Source organism: Heloderma suspectum, chromosome 2 (assembly GCF_057233095.1).
Source record: "Heloderma suspectum isolate Gila_16-S chromosome 2, 16-S_ref, whole genome shotgun sequence".
Lineage (NCBI taxonomy): Eukaryota > Metazoa > Chordata > Lepidosauria > Squamata > Helodermatidae > Heloderma > Heloderma suspectum.
In genome coordinates, this window is record NC_139459.1 from 290,146,365 (window position 1) to 290,173,906 (window position 27,542).

The 27,542-nt window shown below is 40.7% G+C and overlaps 1 protein-coding gene across 2 annotated transcripts in view; it reads left to right on the top strand.

Moving 5' to 3' along the window:
- The window catches only part of ATP2B2 (ATPase plasma membrane Ca2+ transporting 2), a 606,047-nt gene that overhangs the window by 389,909 nt on the left and 188,596 nt on the right, over positions 1–27,542 (top strand). For both annotated transcript variants that reach the window (XM_084832463.1, XM_084832462.1), the window contains one exon: positions 9,527–9,994. In XM_084832463.1, coding sequence (XP_084688589.1) covers positions 9,796–9,994 — 199 coding nt within the window. In that variant the 5' untranslated portion in view covers positions 9,527–9,795. The remainder of the gene's footprint in view (positions 1–9,526; positions 9,995–27,542) is intronic.

Genomic DNA, 27,542 nt, shown 5'->3' on the forward strand with positions numbered 1-27,542 from the left:
CAGCCGTGATAGGCTCCGTAAACATTTACGTAGTCTATCACAGTATTTTTTTTAAATCTAGCGGTGATAGGCTACGTAAATGTTTACATAGCCTATCACGTTTTTTTGGTTTGTTTGTTTGTTTTACTGGAAATGGTGGCGGCGGCAGCCGGTCAGAAGACTGGCAGCCGCCGCCCCGCCGTCGAACCACCGCCGGAGCCGCCACCACCAGGGACATTTGCACAAGGTAAGTCCCATCCCGGGGGGGGCGGGGGGGCAGACCGTTTCGCCACTGATTTCGGGGGGCCGAATGCACTGGCATTCGGCCTCCCCGAGATTCATGGCGAAATTCTCTGACATCCCTATTGGCAGGACAGCAGTTCGAGACCCGAGTGCTGCATGACGGAGTGAGCTCCCGTCTTCAGTCCCAGCTTCTGCCAACCTAGCAGTTCAAAAGCAAGAAATTGCAAGTAGATAAATAGGTACCGCCTCGGCGGGAAAGGTAATAGCGTTCCGTGCACCTCGGTGTTCAGTCATGCCGGCCACATGACCACGGAAGCATCTTCGGACAGCGCTGGCTTTTCAGCTTAGAAATGGAGATAAGCACCACACCCTAGAGTTGGACACGACTGGTTGGGGACACCTTTACCTTTTTAAGGCACCATTTAACAATGGGATACATGCCAATAGTTATAGTATTTTTTAACCAAATATGTGATCTTTTTTGGTAGAGATTTTTATTTTACTGATTCCAAAAGGTTGTTCACACTGATCTGGCTTTTCTGCCCAACAGTTGAAGTTTGCTGCTCTTTTATCATCTTAGTTCTCAGAGCTACTGACTCAAACAGTGCCCTTGAGGGGAAATTATACCCTACATCAGTGGCTTTGTGTTGTACATAATTTGAATGCAACAAGATAAAAATAGAAACATTGAGAAGTATTTTCAAATGTTACTGAAATGGAAAAGCTGTTGGTTTTCTGAAACAGACTAATTATAAAATAGATCTATTTCACCCCTGGCTCTTTCTGGTCAGTTTAAAAAAATGCAAATGTTAGTTATTAGTTGTTTTAAAAATCCTTTAAATTTTCTTCCACCCTAACTGCACACAAAATATGTATTCCACTGACTTAAAATTATGTATTTCCATCTCATGTTCGTAATTTTAATAAATGGGATAAAACAAACAAACAAAAAAGAAATAATTTTTCCTTTCAACAAGGATGCACTTAATTTGTAAAGATGACAGTTATTTCTGACCTTGCTGTACTAGTGCTCTTTTTGTTCTGCTGAACGATAGCTCTTAGCACCGTATGTGAAGGCCTTGAATGTGGAACAGTGGTATAAATTTGTACTAGTTGACAATAGGGATGTCAGAGAATTCCGCCATGGATCTCAGTGAGGCCGAATGCCGGTGCATTCAGCCCCCTGAAATCCATGGCGGAACGAAGCCCCTGCTCCATCACTCCACGAAAGGCGTGCAAAATGGAGCACTTACCTGCTGCCGTCCGTGCTGACTTGCGAATGGCGGCCGCATTTGCAGCCGCCATTCGCTTCCCCATTTAGACTGTGATAGGCTACGTAAATACTTACGTAGCCTATAATGGCTAACGCAGGGACACCATTTGCGTCCCTGTGGAGGCCGTGATAGGCTACGTAGATATTTACGTAGCCTATCACAGCAAAAAAAGGGAACGCAAATGGTGGCGGACGTAGCTGCTGCCATTTGTGTTCCTGTTTTTTTGCCGTGAAATATTTACGTAGCCTATAACGGTAAAAAAAACAGGGTGCAAATGGCATAGCGTCCGCCATTTGTGCCCCTGTCCTTCACTGTAAATATTTAAGTAGCCTACCATGGCCAAAAACATGAACGCAAATGGCGGCCGCCGGAGCTGCCGCCATTTGCGTCCACAGGCTCCACACGCCTGTGAATGCACCCAGCCGGCGGCTCCGCAGAGTTGCTGTGGAGCGGAGCTGGCCAGGTTAGGATTAGGAAATCACCCCAGGTTAGGAAATCACCCCTGCAAAAAGGTAAGTGACTTTCATACATCCCTAGTTGACAAACACAAGGAATGTGCATTAAATCTGGGAGTGGCTTTAAATGTTATGGATATAAATCATCTGTATTCCTACACAAGTTCACCTTTGACCATTTCAGTGGAACTCCAAAAACTGGAAATACAATGCTTTGGGACTGTCAAACATCAACTTATCAGAGTTACTTGCAATGTCTGAACACCATTAGTCACCAATGTATGAATGCCACAATTTATTTTAGTGCTTAATACATAAGGAGTTTTGAATATTGCACTCCTCTATGTAGTAGAGTGCAGCTTCCTTTTATAGGTTCGATTTCTTGTTATAGGACAGTATTTTAGATTTAGGAAGCAATCCTATGGCCGCTAGTTAGTGGCTAGACGGCTGTAGGATATGTGGTTTTCCAGGTACCGACCTTGAAGCCCGTGCTCTGAAGTCGGTTCCCAGAGAAGTGACCTTCCCCCCCTTCTGCGCTTCCCTCTTGGAAGAGGAGCACGGAGTGGCTGAAATGGGGCATTCCAGGGCAGAGTAGGTGGAAATGCCAGTACAACACATCCTATGTGTCGTCCGGCAGCCTCCTCCCCCGTTCCGCTGTCCCATGGCTAGATAGCCGGAATCGGCTGTCTAGCTGCAAATGCAGGGCAGGAGAAGCGTGGAGGGAACGATCCCCTCCATGGTTCTCCTGCCCTGCATTGGATAGGCAGTCACCTCTGAGTTTGGAGGCGGCTGCCTATCCCCATAGGATTGTGCCCTTAGACTGTTTATTGCAATCAGTGGAGGCTGGTGGGTCCGATGCCAGTGGGACTGGGAATCCACTCTGGGTTTCGGTCAGAACTCGAAAGGAATTAAGCAGTGTGATGAATCCATTTTTTGGATAGGTTTCAGCACCTTGAATAGCTCCCTTAGAGTTCTGACTGAAACTCAGAGCAGATTCAAAGCCCCACTGACATCAGAGCCACCAGCCTCCCCTGATTGTAATGTATGTTCATTTATGATTCTCCATCTTAAGCAGGTCTAGAGTTGTACAGCATCTGTCCCCAAAAATAATGGAACCAAGGCTGCTTCTTTGTACGCTACTTTCAAATCTCAGTCTCCCTGTTTTATGACCAGACTGAAATTGTAAAACTGTTTTTCTCAGTCTCCATCTTAGCAAGTAGGTGTGACCTTCATTTCAGAATCTAGGAACATCAACAGATCTTGTGTGCCTGTCAATTAGCATTAATTAGTAAGGCATTAAAACCAGAAAGCATCATCTCTCTTTCTCTGTATGCATATAGAAAACAAAAAGCATGTTGCTTTGAGATGTCTGCTGCAGATTTCAAAGACAAAGAACGTGCTTTGCTATTAAGGTGAAACAACAGTAATAAGGGTGAAACACTTCGGAGTGAAAGCATTTACTTGAATCATTTGAGTTAAGGTACAAAACCAAATTTCATCTTTGTTAAATTAGATATAATAATATGAGGTTGTGTAAGTAGAATTTTAGTTGAATTCCCCCTTGTGCATAGTTTGGAACTTGGTTTCGGCTAGTGCAACGTAATCTGTGCTAGCAGAGTGACACTGCTGGATACAACCCTATGTTACACCCTTTAGTGTGGATAGCAGCATGTACACACAAAAATAGTGCCATATCTACTGAAGTGTGGAAAATCAATTGCAATTCTGCATGTACCTTACTGCAAAAGAGCAATGATTGGGTAGCAGTAAAAGTCAACAGTACAGAAGTACCTTTGTGTTACTTGTGACACTTTTCTGAATAATTTTAGCTTCTGACACAGTTTCAAAAAGACAGCAGAATAGCAGCACTTTCCTGGTGATAAGCCCCATGAACTTTTCTTCTGATTAGACATGCTCAGGATTGCTCTGCACGTATATGTTTATTAGTTCGTTTCTGCTGAAACAGTTATCCATCCATTGTTTCAAATTGCTAATATATTACCTTCTGGAATCGAAGTGCTGGCTTTCAGCCTAGAGGAAAACCTCCAAAGACCTGAAAGAGTCTTAATCATTACTAATGCTAATGAAAACCTGACATGTTTATTTTTATCTTTAAAGGCAGCCTAAAAATATTTTAAATACATAATAACTACATATTCTCATTTCTTGTTCATCTCTGGTATTGTGTGTTGAGATGTATTGGATGAAATATTTCTACTCAGTGTCTGCTCTGTTAGTTTGGCTTTCTTTTCTATTCTGTTGAGTTAGCTTAAAATAAAACTTGATGCATTGATAAAGATGCTTGTAGGTGTTCAGGTCCTTAGCACTGGTGCATTTTGTCCATTTTGTACTTCAGTTCAGTCCAAAGCTACATGCACTTAAACAAGTATTTAAACCACATATAATCTAGTTTATTAATTGGTACACTGTGCTCAAAAAATCTGTACTTCTTAGTTGTTGCCAGTACATCAGAGTCAGATTTTCCATGATTCCTCTTTTGCAAAGTTGGTAACAGACAGCTTTATCCATCCCTTCCAGACTTGTTTCAACTAGTGACAATGTACTATAGATGACCTTAGCAATATCTACATAATTACAGGGGTAGTATTGTTTTGATAAGGGAAGCTCAGAACAATTTATTGAGCAGCACTATAAACAAATGAAAGCCAACTGGTAACTGGAGACTCAGTCTACACTCCAGTGGCTTACCACTTCACCGTCCTCCTAGCATAGTTGGATTAATTAGATGTTATGTATTAGCATTCCAGGCTGTTCATATTTGCCATGCAATATTATTTGTCTAGTATAGAGCATAGCTAATTCCACAATCTCCAACTGCTCCTATTCTCCAAGGGCAGTCCTTATTTCCTGGGAACCCCCGTGGCACTGAAGTTCTAGATCATGTGGAACTTTATGCACATGCATCTCTGCATGTGTAGACCCCACTCCCTGTAGATGTTTATGCTGTATGTGTGGATGCCTGGGGGGAGCACTATATCAGGGAGTGGGCCTCTGTGGTACAGCCCCCTCTCCCCATTCACATGTTAAAGTAAGCTATACAGGGCTAGCCTCTATTGCAGTTCACTGGGGTGTGGGTGCATGTTGAAGGATCCCTTAAGCCATTGCTTTTGGCTTAAGTAGTACAACAATGGGCAGAGTCAATACTGGCCCCTCGGTATTTGTGCATTTCAAAACGTAGCCCCATTTAATTTCTGATTAGGGCCATATGTCTGCAATTACATATTTTGAAAATCTAAATTATTTCTTGACTTTAGAATTCAATAGCATATTATTATTTGAAACAAAAACTCCTCACACTCGGCTCTTGTTTATATCAAAGTGTCTAAATATTGAGACTACAAGATTAGCATAGGTTTGCAGGACCTGTTTAATTTTCTTCTTATTGGCATCCCTTTGCGTTCTAAAGTGCATCATCTTCCTTCTAAGTGCAGCCTGCTGTTAACTGTGACAGAACAATTTGAAGCAAAAGAAGATAGTCTGAGAAGAAATCATTATTTGCTGTACTAGGATAGTGCTTAGAGACCCCAGTTGAGAGTGGAGGTCATTTATTTGACACTCTGGAAATACATAATGACAGACTCCTTTTGCCAAAGAGCTTACTTCTAAATTGGGTGCAGAAAGAATGAGAAGATCGGGAATCCCTATTTTGTTAATATGGACCAGGAAAATAGTGGCAGCAATACCTTAGAGCTGTACATGTTTATTCACATATTTCTCTTTGCAAGCAGGATGAGTTATGGGACTTAAGGCAGCTCTGACTAGTTGTTCAGAATTATAGGAGACCTATAAACTATTTTGTTTCTATTGGTTTTTATCCACCCTTATGCCAAGGCATGAGTGGCAGTTTATAACTTACTTACTTACTTACTTACTTACTTATTTATTTATAACATTTATTGGCCGCCTTTCAGGGCAGAAGCCCTCCCAAGGCAGTTCACAGCAATACACAATACACAGCAGCTCACAGCAATACTTAACACAGCAATAATTAAAACACAAGCATTAACATGACACATATTAATGAGTGGTGTCTAAAAAGCTGCTTGGATTTACACAAGGCTTGCAGTAGTCTAATGCTGTCTTCCTCACCTTGTGGCTTCCAGATGTGTTGGACTGTAATTCTGGCTGGGAATGATGAGAGTTGCAGTCCAAGTCCAACACTTCTGAAGTGCACCAGGCTGGAGAAGGCTGATCTAGGGGCATTTTGATTCTCCCCTGTGTTCAATAGCTGGTCCACGACTTCATGGCACAAACCACATTTGAAACTCTTCATTTTCAAAAGAGCAGTTTGTCACGCAGCATGGCATGCTGCTTTTTTTGGATTAAAACAATAAGTCTAAAGCAACCCTTCCCTTGACCTCATATCAATAGTTCAGTGGTTCACTGGATCCTGGCCTACAAATGTATCAAGCTGCTACCATACAAAATCCAAACAAAAATTTAACTAGTCAAGTGAACCTTTCCCTGATAAGCTTAACAGTACAGGCCTAAAGCAAAGGCCAGGATTTCCTAACACTTTAGGAATAGGCCCAGGCTTCATATCCCACATAGGCAATAAGAAGTAATTCTATTCCTGTTGGCTTCCTTTGTATGTAAACCAAAGAGGGTAATTATATTTCCATTTTCAAAAAATCTCCCTAGTTTAGAACTTCACTGCTCTGGGTTTTGGAATCTTGCCAGTTTCTGTTCCCTTGTTTTAGATTCCCTTACTTCTGTGAAGCAATTGCACTAATCGTGGAGCAAGAGTCTGGAGGTGGTGTTAGTTTCAACTGCTAGGTACCTTGGCAGAGTTCCTGGACTTTTCATAAAAGAGATTTCAGGATCGAATGAAACTTGCATAACTTGTTCTGTGGGATTATAAAGCTGCATTATCAGTGGATAATGCTAGTTATGCTCTGGAGTTTCTGCATTTTACAAGATGCCTTCCAAAAACACAAGAGATGTTATTTCCCCGAGGGTTATACCATTAAGTGAATCCCAACCCATAAACATTAATAAGAGGTATGCAGTTCCGCAAATAGACTATCTGCTTTTTTGTTGGTTAATATTTAATTGAAGTTCAAATAAAATATTAAACAGGCAAATTATTTTCTTGTATATAAGAAAACAGCATTGTTGGCTGACAAAAATGATACAATGATATGTACAAGAGCTGGAAGAAATATTCCTACAGAGTGACGGAAGTGTGAACCAAGAGAAATGCTCTTAAGCACCCTGAACACATCATTATCCTATAGAAAAACATACTGTGAGAAACATAGCAGCTTCAGTCCTTTATATACATCAACATTTATGGCCTTGAGGAAGAGTAAGTGGTCCATTAACAGAAGGCTCCCCAATTGATGGCTGCTTCCAAGTTTGTTCCCAAATGTAGCAATACCCCACTTTTTCACAGCCCGTTGTGATGCCAACATAGCAGGCTTATGAAAAACAGACCTAAAGCAGAGCAACCACTTGGGCGATGTGAATTCTATCATGCAAGGGTTCCTGTCATAGCTGAAGTGAAATGCTGATGAAGGAAGGATCAAGCGTGCTGCAGCTCCATTCTATACTAAAATTAAATATGTGTCTCTCTGTCAGATGATATGCTCTTCAGAAACTGGAGGCAGCCTTATGAAAAACTGCAACACTTTAATCAAATCTAATGAATGTTCAAAAAGCATTCTTATTTTTTTAATGCTACACTATTCCAGATTCTCATGAGCAGCCTCATTCAGTCCCACAGCTTAAACTTACATGCCAAAAGACCTATTTAAAAGTATAAATATTAAGGTCTAAACTAAATGTGACACAAAAGATCTGTGTTCAGGATCTCCTGTGGGCTCCCCTGCCTACCTCACGCATCCATGTGGAGCTGCTAATTCAATTGGGAAAGCTCCATTGGTGGATGGCATGTTAAGCCCCTTCCCCTCTGTTCTCTTTGGACAATCTAAGTTTCTCCCCAGAGCTGCCTGTAACACCCATATGTTTTCCCTGTGGGCCAAATAGCAGCTTTGGGGAGTGGGGGTAGGATGCAATTTAGATTGGGGGAATGGCAAGAAAAAGGATTTTTGTTCTCGCATTACTTCCCCAAAGTATCAGCTCCAATTGTGAAGTTCTTAAAAATGTAGGAGACCCTGATCATGGCTCTCCCACATCATGTCCAGCTGAGTCCTGAGTCCCACAATCTACTTCTATTACTTTTTTTACACTTGTCAGCAGTGTAAAGAGAAGTGGAAAGTGAAATATCTGAATTACAAAAACTATGAGGCCATGCAATGAAGGGGGAAAACACATCAGCAATAACATTTGGGTCTTGGGTTAAATAAAATAAAGCTGTGAACAATCCGTGTGCGCTCATAATCCAGCAGACTTTCTGACAGCTAGTGACTTTCCCCCAGAAATCCATTGCTTTGGGCAAGGGAAACAAAATTTGCTTTAGAAATTCACATATCCTTAGATGCAAATTCACAACAAGAAGTTACACTAATATTTAACTGAGCTTGGCTTATCATCCATTATCCAGAAGTCATATTAACATTTGAAAAGGTCTGCTTTTTTATTTTGCAAAGCAGCAAAACCTTTCCAAAGCTTTCTAGGTTTAGCAAGCTATGTATTGGCACTAACCCACTTTAAGCAAAACAAAATCCTTTAATCTCAGTTAAATTCTCAGTGACACTCTAATAGCTGGCTTCAGCATATTTCTACAGAGCTCATTAGTATCTCATGTCTGAGAAACATAATTTTACAATATGTTAAAGTGACAGCTTCTTCTCAAAGACCATCTGAGTGTATGTCTGAATATTAAAGTCCCATAAAGGTAGGTATTTTGCCCCCTCGGGAGTTAGCAAAGAAATATCCTGCTCTCAGGCTAAGGGTATCAAATGTGCCAGTGAGTCAGATAACAGGTGGTGCTGAAGGAGAGCAACTTTTCCTATTTGTATGACACAGAGCGCTCGCTGTTTCACCTAAAGCGCTCAGGTGTTTTTATCTTCCACTTGTGTTTGTGTTTATCTTCATGGGCTGTCAAAGCTGCAGAGCTTAATTTATTTAAATTTATTCAGGATTGGAAATGAAAATGTCCCTTTTTCAATTTCAACTTTTCTTGCACTGGAAAATAGTTTCTATAATGGATGAAAGCATAAGTAATAGTGCTCAATTAATTTTTATTACTTCATTGTCTTTATGAGGTGGGTTTTTTTTGTTCTTGTCAGATGAAAGACCGATAGAGCAGTCTGAACAAGAGCCCCTACCAGAGGCACATATAGGGTGTTGGACTAATGGCTTAGTTATTAATATTCATGAGCCATCTCATTTAGCTGGTGCTCTTGGGACTTGATTAAAGTAAGGACTGCTGCAATTGCTACTGAAGCTGGAAAAAGCCTCGTGGGTGACACAGCTAGTTCTGTGACAATCTGTGGAGTCAGCTAAGACTACAGTCCTCATAACATCTTTACAAGGCTGTTGTCAACCCTTCTGTGTTAGGGCTTCTGTATTCAAGTCTCATTTACAAGTGGCGTGATGGAATGAATCTTGCTTAGTCTTCTAATGTGTGCTTTGTATTTGTTTCTTCAGCTCTGATGGAAGAGATGACCATGTAGATACCAACAGCTGGGGTGCAGCATAATGGGAAACGGTGAATGGGGTGGAACTGGCCTGCAACCGTGAAAGCAGCCACCTTGTGGACTATTCCCTGGTCAGAAGCTCATCAGTCATCCATTGCTTTCTCCACTGGAGGCATAAAGTAGATTTGTTCTACTGTTTAGGTTGGAACCTACATTTCTACCCTTGCAAATTGTCAAGTTCTATATAGCACATAGAGTGAAGCAATACTGTCAGCAGCCATGGGTGACATGACCAACAGTGATTTTTATTCAAAGAACCAAAGAAATGAGGCCAACCATGCAGGAGAGTTTGGGTGCACACTTCAGGAACTGCGCTCCCTCATGGAACTTCGAGGAACAGAAGCAGTAGTAAAAATTAAAGAGACATATGGGGACACTGAGGGCCTCTGCAGACACTTGAAGACATCTCCAATAGAAGGTAAGCAATAAGAATGTTTTGTTTTCCCAATGGAGTGAGAGGTTCAGTGCATTGGTGTGCACAGTGCTATGATTCTTCTTCCCTCATGAACCAGAGTGGTACTTCCTTTCTTTTGTGTGGTATGTCCAATGGGCTGGAGAAAGTTGCAAAGGGGGAAAACTTCAACAAAGAGAATGGAGTCAAGTGAGACAAATATAGCCACTGTTAAAGCTTGTGCAGTGTGAGAGTACAAGATTAGTGCTGCTCTTATAAAGTTGTTAAATATGCTAATTTGATTTTTAAAGCAGGTTTATTTTTAGAGAAATTCATGAGAAAAACTCTTGCTGAGATTCTGATTAATTATCATCTACTTACGATATTGCGCCACGTATCTGCATACAGTGCATTATTTTTCATAATAGTCTTACTATTCTTCGGTAATAATACTTTCTTTTTATATATATCACCTCTCTCTACATATCTGAATTTGGTTTGGATACTTCAGGCATTGCAGCATAGTCTGTCTCATAGACTGAAAGGAAAGTCACACAGAACCTTTCTGCATAAACAGCTTTGAACACTGTATCTGCTGTATCTCATTTGAATACATTACACATAGTATAAACTATATTTTATTTAAAGAAAGTATGGAAGCTCCTATATGAATTCTGCCATTTTAATGTTTCAGTATGAAAAACCATCCTTCCTTTGTGTTTGAAAAGTTGTGTTAACAGACAGCTTGACTGACAAATCAGAAAAGCAGAAGTACTAAGATTTACACTGTGATCCTAAGCAGCCCATGACACAGGTACAACCTCCATGTATCAATGGAATTGTATTTTGTGATGTTAGGCTATCAGAGATGTTGACAATTATCAGCTGCCTTGGCAAGAGTAAGGACTGAGAATTTGTATCCCCAATTTTAGGTGAAATATCTTACCCCTAAGTGTGTATAAAATTAGAATTTCAGACCAGTTCAAGAAAATGGGCCATAAGCAGATGAATCAAAATACGTTGCATTATGCATTCTTGTGAAACCCCTGAAATATCTGAGGAGTCATGTGGACTTCTGAAGTATAGATCAGGCCAATATGATGCTATGGAATACTGCAAACATGGGAGTCTTAATTAAGGGGGGACCTGTATTTCTAATTATAAACGGTTTGGGGGGCAGAGTTGTGCTTAGGGAAAGGTACACAAAGGTGATTTTTGTAGATTATTCTTCTCCTCAGTAGCCCCTTGTGCCTCCGTAAAATCTACTCTGCAGGTTTGGGAGACCCACTAAAGCAAAGTTAGAGGTGGTGTGGAGGGCTGCAAGGGAAAGGAGAGAGGAGCTTCCACTGTATCTTGGTGCTGTCCATGAATGGAACAAACCCTTCTGTTTGTGGAACAACCAATCTGGATCCAACCCATTTTTCATAATCTGAATTTTTTTTTTATTATTCACTGTATTTCCATATTTAGAGAAATAATGATTATACTGTAGGAAATTATTTATTTAATTTTAATTAATTAATTAATTAATTACTTTTATCCATGTCTTAGTGCACAATCCTATGCATGTTTAGACAGAAGAAAAGTCCTACAGCTCCCAGCATTCTCTGGCCAGCCATGCTGGCTAGGGGATACAGGGATTGTAGGATGTTTTTCTGTCTGAACACGCATAGCATTGTGCCCATAGCCATGGAAGTCCTCCCAAGGCGACATTCAGCATAAAAAATACAAATATTAATAAAATCATATTAAATATAAACAATTGTAAATAAAACTAATTTCAGTAAAATACCATTTCGAAATACCACTCAGGAGTACATAACACAAATGTTTTGAATTAAAAGCCAAGGAGAATAGATACCTTTTTAAAACTTTCTTAAAAATAGCGACAGGGCCAAAACAGACATTACTTTAAATCTGTATTTAGAAGCTACGTCTTTTTAAATTTTTACTTCAGAGTAGGCACAGGGCCCTCAATCTGGATGCTAATAGCCCACTACCCTCCATGCTAGGGACCCAATCTAGATCAGGCATCCTACACCTTGTTGTTGTTCAGTCGTTCAGTCATATCCGACTCTTCGTGACCCCATGGACCATAGCACGCCAGGCCTTCCTGTCCTCCGCTCTCTCCCGGAGCATGCTCAAGTTCATATTCATTGCATCGGTGATGCTATCTAGCCATCTCATCCTCTGCCGTCCCCTTCTCCTTTTGCCTTCAGTCTTTCCCAGCATCAGGGTCTTTTCCAGAGAGTTTTCTCTTTGCATTAGGTGGCCAAAATATTTGAGCTTCAGCTTCAGTATCTGTCCTTCCAATGAGCAGTCAGGGTTGATTTCCTTTAGGATGGACTGATTTGACCTCCTTGCAGTCCAGGGCACTCGTAAGAGTCTTCTCCAGCACCACAGTTCGAAAGCATCAATTCTTCGGTGCTCAGCCTTCCTTATAGTCCAGCTCTCACAGCCATACATTACTACTTGGAAAACCATAGCTTTGATTAGACGACCTTTGTCAGCAAGGTGATGTCTCTGCTTCTTACGATGCTGTCTAGGTTTGCCATAGCTTTCCTCCCAAGGAGCAAGCGTCATTTAATTTCATGGCTACAGTCACCATCTGCGGTGATCTTGGAGCCCAAGAGAATAAAATCTGTCACAGCTTCCATTTCTTCCCCTTCTATATGCCAGGAAGTGATGGGGCCAGATGCCATGATCTTTGTTTTTTTAATGTTGAGTTTCAAACCAGCTTTTGCACTCTCCTCTTTCACCTTCAACAAGAGGCTCTTTAGATCCTCTTCTCTTTCTGCCATTAGGGTGGTATCGTCTGCATATCTGAGGTTGTTGATATTTCTTCCAGCAATCTTAATTCCGACCTGTGATTCATCCAACCCAGCGTTTCTCATGATGTACTCTGCATATAAGTTAAATAAGCAGGGTGACAATATGCAGCCTTGTCGTACTCCTTTCCCAATTTTGAACCAATCGGTTGTTCCATGTCTGGTTTTTACTGTTGCTTCTTGACCCTTGTACAGGTTTCTCAGGAGACAGGTAAGGTGGTCTGGTACTCCCATCACTTTAAGAATTTGCCACAGTTTGTTGTGATCCACACAATCAAAGGCTTTAGCGTAGTCAATGAAGCAGAAATAGACGTTTTTCTGGAATTCTCTTGCTTTCTCCATGATCCAGTGAATGTGGCGATTTGATCTCTAGTACCTCTGCCTCTTCGAAACCCAGCTTGTACTTCCGGTAGTTCTCGGTTCGCATACTGCTGAAGCCTAGCTTGTAGGATTTTGAGCATCACATTGCTGGCATGTGAAATGAGCGCAATTGTGCGGTAGTTTGAACACTCTTTGGCATTGGATCTTAATGTCCCTGATAGCCATGATAGTGCGGTCACTGAACTTGAGCCGGACTTCCTCGAGAGTGAAGTCAAGTGGGCCTTAGGAAGCATTAGTAACAACAAAGCTATGGACAGCGTGTTCTCTTGGCAAAACTCTATTAGCTTTTGTCCTGCTTCATTCTGTACACCAAGGCCATGCCTGCCTGTTATCCCGGTGATTTCTTGACTTCCTACTTTAGCATTCCAATCTCCTATGATGAAGAGAACATCTTTTTTTGGTGTTAGTTCTAGAAGGTGTTGTAGGTCTTCATAGAACCAATCAACTTCAGCTTCTTCAGCATCAGTGGTTGGGGCATAGACTTGAATTACTGTGATGTTGAATGGTTTGCCTTGGATTTGTACTGAGATCATTCTGTCGTTTTTGAGATTGTACCCCAGGACTGCTTTTCCCACCCTTTTGTTGACTAGGAGTGCTACTCCATTTCTTCTAAGGGATTCTTGCCCACAATAGTAGATATGATGGTCACCTGAATTAAATTCGCCCATGCCTGTCCATTTGAGTTCGCTGATTCCCAAGATGTCGATGTTCAATCTTGCCATCTTATGTTTGACCACCTCCAGCTTACCTTGATTCATTGATCTTACTTTCCAGGTTCCTAAACAATATTGTTTTTTACAGCATTGTATTTTCTTTTCATGACCAGACACATCCACAGCTGAGTGTCCTTTCGGCTTTGGCCCAGCCGCTTCACTCTTTCTGGCACTACTTGGAAATACCCTCTGCTCTTCCCCAGTAGTATATTGGACACCTTCTGACCTGAGGGCTCATCTTCCGGCGTCATCTCTTTTAGCCTTGTGATACGTTCCATGGGGTTTTCTTGGCAAGAATACTGGAGTGGGTTGCCATTTCCTTCTCCAGTGGATGGAGAAGGGATGGGGCCAGCTGTATCTCTCTTGGGATAGAATTCGGTAGAGTAGGGGCCACCACTGAGAAGGCCCTATCTCTTGTGCTCATCAACCTTACTGATCTTGGTGGCAGGCCAGCAAGCATGGCCTCTGAAGAACATGGTACATACAGGTCTAGGCAGTCCTTCAAATAACCTGGATCCAAACCATTTCATGTTTTAAAGGTCAAAATCAGAAATTTGTATTGGGTCTGGGAATGCACTGCTAACCAGTGCAGGTGGTACAGGATTGGTGTAATATGATTTGTCCATCTAGCCCCAATCAGAACTCGAGCTGCCACATTCTGTACCACCGGAGATTTCCAAGTCATCTTGAAAGGCAGTCCGACATGTACTACAGCAGTCCAGTCTGGATGTAACTAGGGCATCCACAGCTGAGAATAGGTCCATTTTCTCTAGATAAGGTCACAGAAGACATACCAACTGAGGTTGGTAAAAGACACTCCTGGCTACTGCTGCCACCTGTGCTTCTACAGTCAGTGAAGAGTCCAGCTGGACCCCCAAGCTACAAACATGGTTCTTAAGGGGTAGTGTAACCCCACCCAATACAAGCTGAATCCCTCGATCCAGATCAGTAGAATTCCCCACCCAAAGTACTTCCATTTGGTCAGGCTTAAACATCAGCTTGTTTGCCCTCATCCATCCCGAAACTGCCTCCAAGCACCTATTTAGGAATCCTACAGCTTGCCTGGAATTAGTAGATGGAAAACAGAGGTAGCATCATCTTCATCCATTCTAAGCAACAACTGGATGAAGCTGCTATTTAGCCATGAATGAATACCCTTTAAGCAGAAATCCCTGTTTTGTACATTCTGTAGCTTCACAACAAGTAACAATATAGATCAGGGGTGTGGAACCTGTGGTCCTCCAGATATTGTTGAACTTCCATCAGCCCCAGCTGACATGGCCAATGGCAGAGATGATGGAAGTTGGGGTCCAACAACATCTGGAGCCACAAGGTTTCCCACCCCTGATACAGATTTTAAACAGAGGGAAGAAGAATCCCTCAGTATCAGAAACGGTTTGTGGCACGTAGATTTTATGCTGTGGAAGAGATGTTCATTGTAATGAACATATTTAGCATTCACATGAAGTGTGCATTGGGGCACGGTGTTGCCTGTATCCTCTGTCATAAGATCCAAACATAGCAATATCTTTGAGATGCATAAACTAAAACTCTTGGGATGTGTGCTTTCTATAGTCCAAATTCTCAGTTGTATAACATTATAACAGTTGAGGACACAGTCATAGTGCAGCTTCAGAAGAATTCTGTATTGCATTATTTACAGAAGAGGCAATGATGAAGAAATATAATCCTGCTTAGCAGCACCAGCTATTCAGTTCCATTTAGTCTGTTATACAAAGTAGTTCAAAAGTAATCTCTATTTAAAGTAGGAGTTCCAAATTCCATGTGTACCATGAATGATTGGGGCATTGGTAATTACACAGGGAATTCAGAATGAGCCTCAAATCATAAAGGTTGATGAATTTTAACTTTGTGAAAGGCTGAAATATTATGTCATGAAATACTTGCTTGGCAGGCTATTTCATAAGATGGAATAACACAGCTTGGATGCCATATACAATTTGGAATGAAAAGGTTAATCACACCCATTTAAATATTTAGGAACAGAAATAGACACCACCTATACAGTGTAGTTCCACATAATGAACAGTGAAGAGGTGACTACCTGCAACAATAAAAATCTTATTGCATGAACACAGCCAAGACACAGCTATGGGTTTGCTCTTCCAGTTCAGAAGGGTAGGGCAGTGCATTATATGAGCTCAGCAGGAAAGGAATCACAGGCAAGGAGTAGTCACTAACAGTTGAACTTGAAGGAGGAGTAAAAACAAGATCAAATGGGGAGCCATTTTAAAGCAATGCACTTTAAATCTGAATAGGACAGGGGAAGAGTCTTTGCTAGAAGAAGCAAAAGAAGTTTCAATTACTTGATCTGTGATCTCTTCCATTCTGTTATTCAATATTTCTGGTAGAGTTAATCTACTGAAAATATTCCATCAATTCTCTAATGCGTGTGCTATCTTTAGACTTGGCATACGATCTTTATTGTTCTCATCTTCTGAACAACAGACACCAGCATAGCAGAACTCTCATATTTGTTTTATTTTTAGTGATTTCCTCTAGAAAACATAGCTTAATAATGTTATTAGGAAGACACAGTGGTAGCTCTTTCCAAGTGTATATGCCAGATTTGTTTCAAGAAGTGATTTATTTTCTTGTAATAAATATAGTAAATCCACTTTGGAAACAGTTGTTGTTTTAGTACAAGGTATATTGGAATAGACATTGACATATGACAGGAACACACTGAATTGCCATTTGTACAGAGTTTCCTAAGCTTCTGTGGCCCTCAAGTCTGGGAGTCTATAATGACACTTTCCACCTCCATTCACCTTAATAACAATTAAGAGAATGGTAAATGAGATAGATTTTCCTTTCCTTTCTGAAACAACAACGCACATACATTTCTGCCAATTATTTCCAGCATTTATCTCTATACCAGCCTTCCCCAACCCAATGCCATACAGATGTTTTGGATTATGACTCCAAGCATTCCTGACTGTTGGCCATGCTAAATGCAGCTGATGAAAGTGAAAGTCCAAAACATTAGGAGAGCATCAGGTTGGGGAAGACTGTTCTATATAAAGGCAAAGCACCTACATTTAGAGGAATGCTCCATAATTTGTACAGTGATGGTTTTCTCCAATATACAGTCTTTGCGGCAATAGTGTAATATATATGAAAGCTTATCACTGGCTTCCATCCCTTAATCATGCTAGGTTTCTCCTGCACTGTGTCTTCTTCAAGAACCAGGAAGATGCACTGCAGGAAGCATGTGATGATACTGTTGATGCCATGAGACTGTGTGCTCATGTCAGAAGCCCAGACCACCCAAAGATGCATTGCCTCCAACCAAAGCAAGATGCATCTTCTGACAATGCATGATGCTGGCCAGATCTCCTTTTGGCTCGCCACCCTAAAGGCAAGGTACATACAAAGGGAGCATACCATGACCATGCCTGGGCATAGCCTGGCTTCCAGCTTCTAGAGCTCCTATTTTGTTGAAGGGGAGGATCTGTAAGCACGGTGGTGGGGAGAAAGCATATACACATAGTCCCTAATAGCTAGGCACTAGCTAGCTGCTGACATGCAGTAAGCACAGGAAGAGAGTCCATTCTGATTCAGATCCCCATTCCATCATGAAGCTCACTGGGTAACCTTGGGTTAGTCACTATCTCTAAGCCTCACCTACCTCACAAGAAAAAAGGGGTGGTTCCAGTGTTTGTCACTGAACTCCTTGAAGCAAATGTGGGAATCATATGTAATAAATAAATAAATCTCCATTCTCAAAATATGGGTGTAGAAGTTGCTGAGCCAGTCTAAAGAACAGAAATCAAGTAGTCATCGAATGATCATGGTGAGTTTAATCTTGGGGTCTAATTCTGTGGATCATAATGAAGAGTTATCCCCATTTACAGATACTCAGGAAAAATATTGTTCATGGACCCAGGAATGAAAAGATTAAATGGAAGTTATCAGATAGACAAAGACACAACTGTATTGATTAACGAAGGATCTGTAGCAAGCTAAATCTCTACTTGAGTAATATTTATATTCCTATCCTGGGTGTAGGTATTAAAACTTACGGATGGGACCTAGTGACACAGTGGATAAGGTGGGTAGCTCCATCCAAATGGCTGTACACAAAATCTCTCCCTGTTTGGGGCGGGGTAGGGGGGGTGAATGTGTGTGAGTGTGTGTGTATGCAATGAGTGCATGGGAGCTGAAATCTTACAAAAATAAGGACACAATTATTTAAATGTAATAGAGAAACACAAGTATTTTATTGGTCAAAGTGCTTTCAGCTTTGTTAACTCATATATCTTGAAAGCAAGACATCCATTACTTGCCTGTAGATTAGCAATTGTGTGAATCAAGTTCCCACTGAGGAAATAACAAGCTAAACTCATCACTGTTTAAAAAGTATTAGATAGCCGGTATTTCTGTTTAAGTGTACCCTAGTGAAAATGAGTTTATTTCAAAGTAAACTGAGTGCTTTGAATGGAAAACTCATTGATGCTGCCTAGGCGCAATATGTTAATGCAAATGAACAGATCAAGCAAGGTCAGATTCTCTTTCCAGAGAGGCTTAATTTACACCTTCCATGATGTCCAAGTATTTGAGGAACTAATTAGGCAAGTTATAGCTCATTGGTATGTGAATTTTTCAGGAGAGTATACTTGAAAAGGCTGGCTGCAATATTTAGAGATAATATCCTAAATGGCCCCTGGAAACAAACCCCTTGAAAAGTGCTCCAGCGGTTCCCTGGTGATAGTGAAATCTATTAGCAAGGCAAAATATGGGCTTTGCTACAGTGAGTCTGTACTGCATCCCTGTTTTAATTTACTTTTCTATTTTAAAAATAATATTTATCAGCTGCCTTTAAGGCAGCTTCCAATAGTTAATATAAGTATGAAGGACAATAATAAAAACAACAATAAATGTCTTAACAAAATTTACTATTAATAAGAGCCAGTAGTTAAAAAACAAACAAACACACATATTAATTTCATAATATAGAAAAAAAACACAAATAAATATTTAAATAATTGCAGCTAAAACCATTTCAGATTGGCAGCCCATAAATCCTTAACATCTTAAGAAAAAGCCAGAGAAAACAAATGCATCTTTAGATGCTTCTGAAAGCTTGTAACAACAGAGCCTGACACACTCCAATGGGCAGCCATTGTTACCAATGTTCCACCATGGTGGGGCCATGGCTACCAATGTCCTCCCCTCTGTGCTCACCAGCCTGGTTCTCACTGGCAAGCATGAGAGTAAGGCTTCCTTGGCTGATCTTAAAGTGCAGGTAGACTGATATGGATGAAGGTGGTCCTTCAGTTAACTTGGTCCCAAGCCATTTAAGGCTTTCAAGATTAGAACCAGCACTTTAAATTTGGTTTAAAACATTGGCAAAGTTGTAGGATCTGACTACCTCCTTCCACCCTAACCCAATATTCAGGCAGCCGGATTCTGCACCAGCTGATGTTTCCAAGCTATCTTTAAAGGCATCCTCATGTAGAGTGTATTGCAGTAATCCAGTCTGTATTTCACTAGTGAATGGATAGCTGAGGCAAGATCTGTCCTCTCCAGATAGGGCTGCAGAGATGTAGCAGCCTAAGCTAGTAAAAAGCACTCCTGGCCACTGCAGCCACTGTGATTCCCCAGTTAGTGCAGAGTCCAGGAGGGTTCCCAAACTGCAAACTTTGTACTTTGGGGCGGGGGGTGCAACCCCATCAAAGACCAGTTGCAAACCTTTATCCAGAGTAGTCTGTTTCCCTACGCACAAAACTTCCATCTTCTCTGGATTAAGTGTTAACCTTCATTCACCCCAAAATTGCTTGCAGACAAGAGTTCCACAATCTCCCAGGGACAAGGTGATGGGAACAAAGGGCAGAGCTTTTGTCCTACAAGGATCTTCATTAAGGAAATACAACTGTAGGCATGAAATAAATATAGTATTGTAATCAGAAAGAAATATGAAATACCATTATTTGCCTTTGTTACTGTGGAACTGTGCAATTTTGTTGTATTGTGACTACTATTTAATAACTGTATAGGATCCAGATGTACGAGGTGTTGTACAAACAGAAAAGTGACAGTATTCCAGCCAAAAGGGCAGGAGGTAATCAGAAAAGACAGGGATCAGGAAAGACACAAAATCATTACCGGGGGAGACATGGATTGGGGCAGGGCTGGCATTGAATGGGCAGGGAAGGTAAAGTACATAGTTAAGGAAAGGCTTTGTTAAATAAATTTAACTAGATGAGTGACTTTAAGGAGAAGAAAGTAGCTTGAAAAATAGAGGAGGAGCTGTTCCAGGCTCAGGAGGCAGCATGACATAAGCTCATGGAAGAACCCCCTCATAGATCTTTGGGCACAAAATGTGAGGTTGGTTTTCCTTAGGAACTACTGCTTGACAGCCCTAGCACTTCACACTTTCATTTTTTTTTTCTTTCTTTTTTTTGTATGCCTGGAATGAGCCAGCAGGCAGATTACTCCTCCCTCTCTCAACTAGTGTTGGCAGGACTTAACTGATTTCACATGAAGCAATTCAATCTGGCTCTTGATGAACCAACCAAATTTTGACAACAGTTTCACTTATAAGAAGGGGAAATATTCTTTCAAAGGTTGGGAGGAACAGAGCTATTCTACATGTTAATGTTACATCTTTGGGGTGTATATGTAATAAATAAATATATGACCAGCTCTGACAGGGTTGGGTGGTGTGGTGAAATATGTATATTTAACTACTGGCTGGTGAATAGACTAACCCCCAAGAATGGCCATTAGTGATATAGGCAGCTGCTTTATTAATTCATGGATCTGGGAGCCAATGGAAAAACTATTTTTGCAAAATTTTGCTTTTCCATGTGTTCAGCCATGCACCATGCACCATGAATCAATAAAGGATATGTGTAATAGTTTTATTATCTAGCTGTACATGTACATATTTTTTAAAAATAAATATGGCTGTGTTTCAAATTTAAAGGTTAGCAATCACTAGAGGAAAGTCCAACTATGGACGCATGAGGAATATAGCCAGAACATTCATTTGAGATAAATACCTTTTCCAGGCACCCATGATTAGAACTAATTGACTCAAACCTTTCTTCCTCTATGTACGTGGTCTAACAGGGATAGTTCTGAAATGAATTTCCTCCTCCAAATTTTACTTTGAGTAATTTGATGGAAAATCATACGATAACATTTTTTTTCATTGAAGAACCCTGCTGAACTGCAAAAGGGTCTCCAGAATAGGTCTGAAAATCACTAGTATGTCATATTTCACAGTAATTTACAGTTGGCATGCAAAAGTATTTAACAACATTAGGAAATATTTGATAGCTGGAATGTAGTGATATTTTTTTCCTTTTAGTATTTGGTAGATAACATGCACTGGTAATTAGAATTTGGCTGTTGGGAGATTATGAGATTTTGAAAATTTGAAGTGAAGATAGCTTTTCAGTGGTGGACCCGAGGTAGTGGAATTCCCTCCCCACTGGTACATATGACCTTAACTCTGCCAATGTTCAAATGGTTTTTTTAAAAAAAATCATTTTGTTCAGGTCATGTTTCTCATAAATTAGGTCTTTTATCTTTGCAGTTTTAAACTTAATGAGTTGTTGGAAGGCTTGGCACTTTTATTTCTTCGGTGTCTTATTTGTTATATCTTAACTGCCTATGTTTAAAATGGTTTTTATGCTGCTCTCTGGTTTTATTTTCTTTCAGTTTTATTGCATTTTATTTTTACAACAGCTGCATTGTACGAACTATGTCCTAAAATGTGGCATATAAAGAAATAAATAACCCTGTGAAAATAAAGCAATGAAGATATGTCAAATAGTAGAATACGCACATTTTAAGTTTTGAGCTAAATATTTCACATTCAAGATGCAAAATCTGAAATTTGCTTCAAAATTTGTCATTTAAAAACTGTATGGCCAAATTGTAAACTTTTGTGAATGTTGAATATTTGCAAATATTTATTACAGCTGTAATCTGGGAGGTGGTATTACCATGTTAAGGTGAGAGAGGTAGTTTTTACTGTATTGTTGTCAGGGCCCTGAGATGAGCTGATAAGTAAGATCCAGGAGTTATGCTAGGGAATCAGACTTGAGAGACATCGTGAGAAGAATTTGGGACTGAAGGACAAACCAGCATGAAGGACTGGAGAGCAAGCTAGAAGTCAGGACTAAAGAAAACCAAAGGATACAGGAAGACACCAGAGCTTAAGGAGAACATGGGCAGTATCCAGTGGTAGTAATCCACCAGTGTTAAACACATTCCTGCAGTAGTGGGAATGTCTGCTAGTGCAATAGGAAAGTAGCACTGGCTAGCACAACCCAAGAAACTACCCAAAACTTCCACTTCAGGAATACAACAAGTCAGCAGAGCTTCTTTCTGTGACCTCCACTGACTTGTCCCATTCCCGAAGTGATAGTTTTGAATTGTGCTAGCAAGTGCGACTTTACTGTTGTGCTAGCAGCTGTTCCTGCGAGTGCATCGGCAGTATTGTACACTGTCCCATGCTGCTCAGGCAAGGCTTAAGAGGATCAGGAAGTCCTCCTAAACTCTTTCCTGTCCAGGAGAATCAAACAGCAACCCTTGGGGTGTGTGGAGTGGAGCACTCTCCAGGTATAGAGGTCACCACACATTGCAGCTGCACAAAGATCCAAAGACTCTCAAGAGTCCTGGCAGCTCTTGGCAGATGCAAGTACCTTCTGACGTAATTGCATTGCATGTTTTGCAGATAAGCAGATATTCTTTCTAACCTAATGAAACATGCACCATATGAATGGAAGGACGTAGATTTTTTTTCCCTCTAAGATGATAAAAAATGGAACTTGACTGCACATTGTGTACTTGCCTATGTCATGTCACATTGTTCCATCGTTTACTTTGGCTTCTCACATGTACGTCACAAATTGCACATGGAACATTTCTTTAGAGCGATTTTAAACATATACATAACCTTAGCTTTTATTTTACTGTAAACCAGATACCAATGGTTTGTATCCAATCCAATATTAGTCTAATAAGTCCCATTCATTTCAGTGGGTCTACACTAAAAAGGACTAACATTGGATAAAACCCAGTGTGTTTTCTTTAAGAAGCATGTGTTCATTTCCAGAACAACAAACACACACCCTAAAATGTGGGAAAGGAGAGATGAGCAAATGACCCTTGGCTTGTTACATGAGATAGTCAGATGTACTCTCATGTGAATGTTAATTTATTCATGTATTATTCAGGATGGTTTCTTTCTATGCAGTTATTATCTATCTTGCCTCTGGTTTTATCCATGCATGTGCAGTATTTTCAAAAGTCAATACCATTTGCAGGTAGACTTTAGCAAATATTGGGTTATGTTTATCTTTGGGTGTCCTAAGTTGCTGAGAATCCTTAATAAACAGTAATAATTCTTAGGATTGTTCTCAGCTCTTCACACACATTATCTCAATATCTTTACAGCAAGCCTGTTTAGTATATATGTTTTGGCAATATATCAGGCTCCATTTCTGACATGGATATTATACTAGGGGTGCTGAGAGAAATTGTGTAGGGATAGTCCAGTTTGATTTCTGGGCCAGAGGTCCAGCCCACCTTAAGTGGGTCTCTGAATCAGACCAGACGTCCAGCCCACCTAAAGTGGACCTCTCTGAGCCCAATTCTGTTCATGCATCCATACACACACACATACACCTACCGCCATGTGGGACAAACTTTAACACTTACCTACAAGCCAGGCAGCAGCAATGGTTTCTTCACTGAAAAATACCCTTCTGACTTCCCCCTCCCCCTGTTCCCGATGTCTGCTTTGAAAAGCAAAGGCAGATACAGTCAGTGTCTTGATGCTGGGGTGTCTGCTTCTGCCTGGGATCGTATAAACCATAACCCCCATCATCCCTGGCCAAAATGCTGCTGAAGAGAGAAATCATCTGGGGGAATCATGCCCCATTAAGTGGCCCACTCCGTTTTTGGCCTGAGCAGCCTCATGCCCAGCCATCCTATCCTGGATCCTCTGCTTCTGTTTTATTTAATCACAATGAGGAAATAAATGTATTCATTTGTTGTTGTTCAGTCGTTCAGTCGTGTCCGACTCTTCGTGACCCCATGGACCATAGCACGCCAGGCCTTCCTGTCCTGCACTCTCTCCCGGAGCGTGCTCAAGTTCATATTCATTGCATAAATGTATTCATAGCTGGATGTAATACTCTTACCCATGCTGTTTGTGGGGGGGGGGGAAATTAGATCATCTGATTGGATTCACAAGGTTAGAGATGTGCATAGGACGGCTGCAGAGATAAGCAGGAAAATGGACAAACTTTCTCTCCATACCTCTTCAGCAAGTGGGAAAAGCTACTTCACTATAGAGGTGAAATTGACCATTAGTGGCTAGTTTCATCTCTACTGTGCAAGGGTTTCTCCCACTTTCTGGGAAGGTGGGGAGAAAGTTTGTCTGTTTCTCCAGTACTGTTCACAATCTTTGTACATATGTCTCCGAGTGGATGCAAGATGTTGTTCATTATCTAGTCCTCATGGCTACAAAGAGTAATAGTGAAACTGCAAAGCATATTTCTAGGGAAGTTCCTTTGCCATGACTGGGTATTTCACAGGATTTTCTGCAGAGGTGGCAAGAAAGCTTTTCAGTTTCAGCTCTGCTTTTGCAGCCTTTGCATGCGGAGTAGATACAATTACCACTGAACTTTGGAAGAGTAGATGCAAGCAAGGACATAGACAGAAAATCATTCTAGCTTTTTTAGTGGGGAGGAGTGCAGTAATGCACACATACGTGCAAATGTTGTTTAGAAAATCCATAGCTCCAAGACTCCCTACAGTGTTTCTGCAGCTATGATGCCATGGAGTAGCGCAGCAGAGACCTCCATGAATATGTAGGGACAAATTCTATTCATTGCTCTGTGTAAGTTAGGTCAGTATATCCATCTTGCAGATGAGGCCTGAAAATGAGAGACGGAGGTTTGCCTAAGGCCATATACTGAATTAGGGCCAAACCATGGCTTTCTGGCCCTTCCTAGCTGCACCAGCTCACCAGCGTTAGACTTTTGCTTTAGAGATAGCATGTGGTACACAGACCTCCAAACGAATGAAATGAAATGGCTGAACTAGATCTGGTACCATTACCTCAACTACGTCTGTGAAGACCTTAACAACATCTTGTGTGCAGCAATGTCTGGCGATAGCAGCCAGCTACTATCTAGCTGTTGTGGACAGATGGAAGTGACAGCAGGAGAAAAGTTTGTGACAGAAGGAAACTAGAAAACAGTTACCTTTCTGAGTGTCAAGAATGTTGATTCATCACACCTTTCACTAGCAAGCTATACAGGGATGATAACAATCCCTGTAACGATGCTGATTCAGCGCGGCTTTCATGCTCACTTAGTAGAGAAGACTAGCAGGATCAGCACAGTGAATAAGAGCAACCTTTGAATGAAATCCCTTTACCTCTTTACTTTGGTGGCTTTATTTAGAGCCAGTGTGGTGTAGTGGCTACAGTGCTGGACTGGGAGCCGGGAGATCCAGGTTCTAGTCCCCACTTGGCCATGGAAGCTCACGGGGTGATTTTGGGCCAGTCACAGACTCTCAGCCCAACCCACCTCGCAGGGTTGTTGTTGTGAGGATAAAATGGAGAGGAGGAGGATAATGTAAGCCGCCTTGGGTTCCTTGCAAGGGGAAAAAAGGCGGGGTATAAATGCAACAAACAAATAAATAAATAATTTATTGGCCTTTTACTCATTTCCTTACTGTGTGAACATGTAAGTGTGTGTGTGTGTGTGTGTGTGTGTGTGTTTAAAGGAACTCATGGAACCAGGTCCAAACATAAATAAAAAGGTTGTTTTGAAAATTACCAGAGTGAAACTTCACAGTTCAGTGCATAGAAATAATTCATTTACAGTCTGTTTATCTAGTAAGTTTTCCTAGATAAGTTGCAGGGAATGCATACTATGTTGAGCTGTTTCACGTACTTTGGTTTCCATGTACACCTTGGGTGTTTACAATGGAGTACAGAGACACCTTGTACTTTTGTTCATTGTTTTATTAAGCTTCTGAATTTTTGAGTTCTCCAGACACAAACAAACTTATTCTATGGGAGCTGACCTGCTCTTTGATTTTGTTATGTGTATCTTCAGCTGACGAATGAACAGTGTGCCTTGCTATCTACTTCAGAAAAAAAAACTTTCATTCTAAGAAGAAAAGGTAGCATTGAAATGAATAATTAAATATTTAAACACACACACACTGAGTTGTGGACTAAGGCTACAATCCTAGATCCGTTTACCTGGGAGTAAGACCCATTGAATTAAATAAATTGAATTAAATAGACTTTCTTCTGAGCATACATGTACAGGATTGTACTGTAAATGTTTTTGTTTCAAGAGATTATGGATTTATAGCACATTCTGCTTCACTATGATAAAGACTCTTGGGAAAGAGTCTTAGGCACCTTGGCTAAGGAATACCTGCCCCAGAGAGGCTTACCTGGTGCCTACCATATTGTCATCCTGGCACCAGGCAATGAGCTGTTTATTTTCCCAGGCGTTTTAATTTGTTTTAGCTTGACATTTTTCTTACCCTCTGCTGTTTGGTTTTTTATGCTGTCTGTGTTACATTTTTTGTTATGTATTTTATTGTCATTGACTTTTTAAAAGTTTTTATTCCTCATTGTAAGCTGCTCCAAGGATTTTGTTATAAGGTTAGCCTACAAATATAGACAGATAAATAAATATATAAGAAAGAAAGAACCTGATGAAGAAGGCTGAAGAAAAGAGGTCAATTAAGGGAAGTCAAGTTTAGTTTTCATGACCTTCTCTTTTACAAAAGACTCAATTCAGGATTGTCCTTGGTAGACTTGGCAAGGAGGGAGGTATTCCAAAATAGTAATGATCCTGTTTTTCCAAAAGAACTTTTGACTTCATAGAATAGATTGCAGCCTCTGAGTGGGAAGGAAAGTTCAGGTACTTCAAACTTTCTAGCTAATTTCTAAAATGAAAAATAAATCTCAGTCTCTAAACCATGCTAGCTCGTTCTTTATACCATCGGACAAAGGAAATGTTATACAGCTTGGTCTATCACAGAAAGTAAATTTGATCAGTTATTTCCTGGGAGGCAGAGAAGCCCATGTGCACCAAGAATTCTAGCTGACCAAGATTAGAAAATTGACGTGTTGTTGAACTATGCCACTAAACTTGATTTTATTAGCATGTGTGTCAACATCTATAAGAAATCACACAGTATGCATACCAAAACCTTTAGCAATTAAATGGTATCCAAATTGTCACCTACCATTATGCTGTACAATCATGGTTGGATAAGACACTGTATTAAGGGGACTGCATAATGTGTCGCATTAAGTTTTGATGATGTAGCTGTATTAATAGGTCTGTATTGAGAAAGATTAGCTGTTTGTTTGTTGGTTTGTTTGTTTTGCTTTAATGGTCTGTTCATGCCTTCTCCTCATCATGTGTTTGGAATATCTTGTTTACCTGTGGAATATCAAATGGCAGAACAACAACATCAAAAAAAATCCTGGTGTTTTATCCAGTATTAAAATGACCTGCTTTTAGTGGATTACAAAGCATTAAAATATTTCCCTTTCATAGGCGTCTATTTACACAATTACAATTAATGCTGCATTAAAAGGTGGGGGGAAAGCATAAGAGGCCTTGTAAT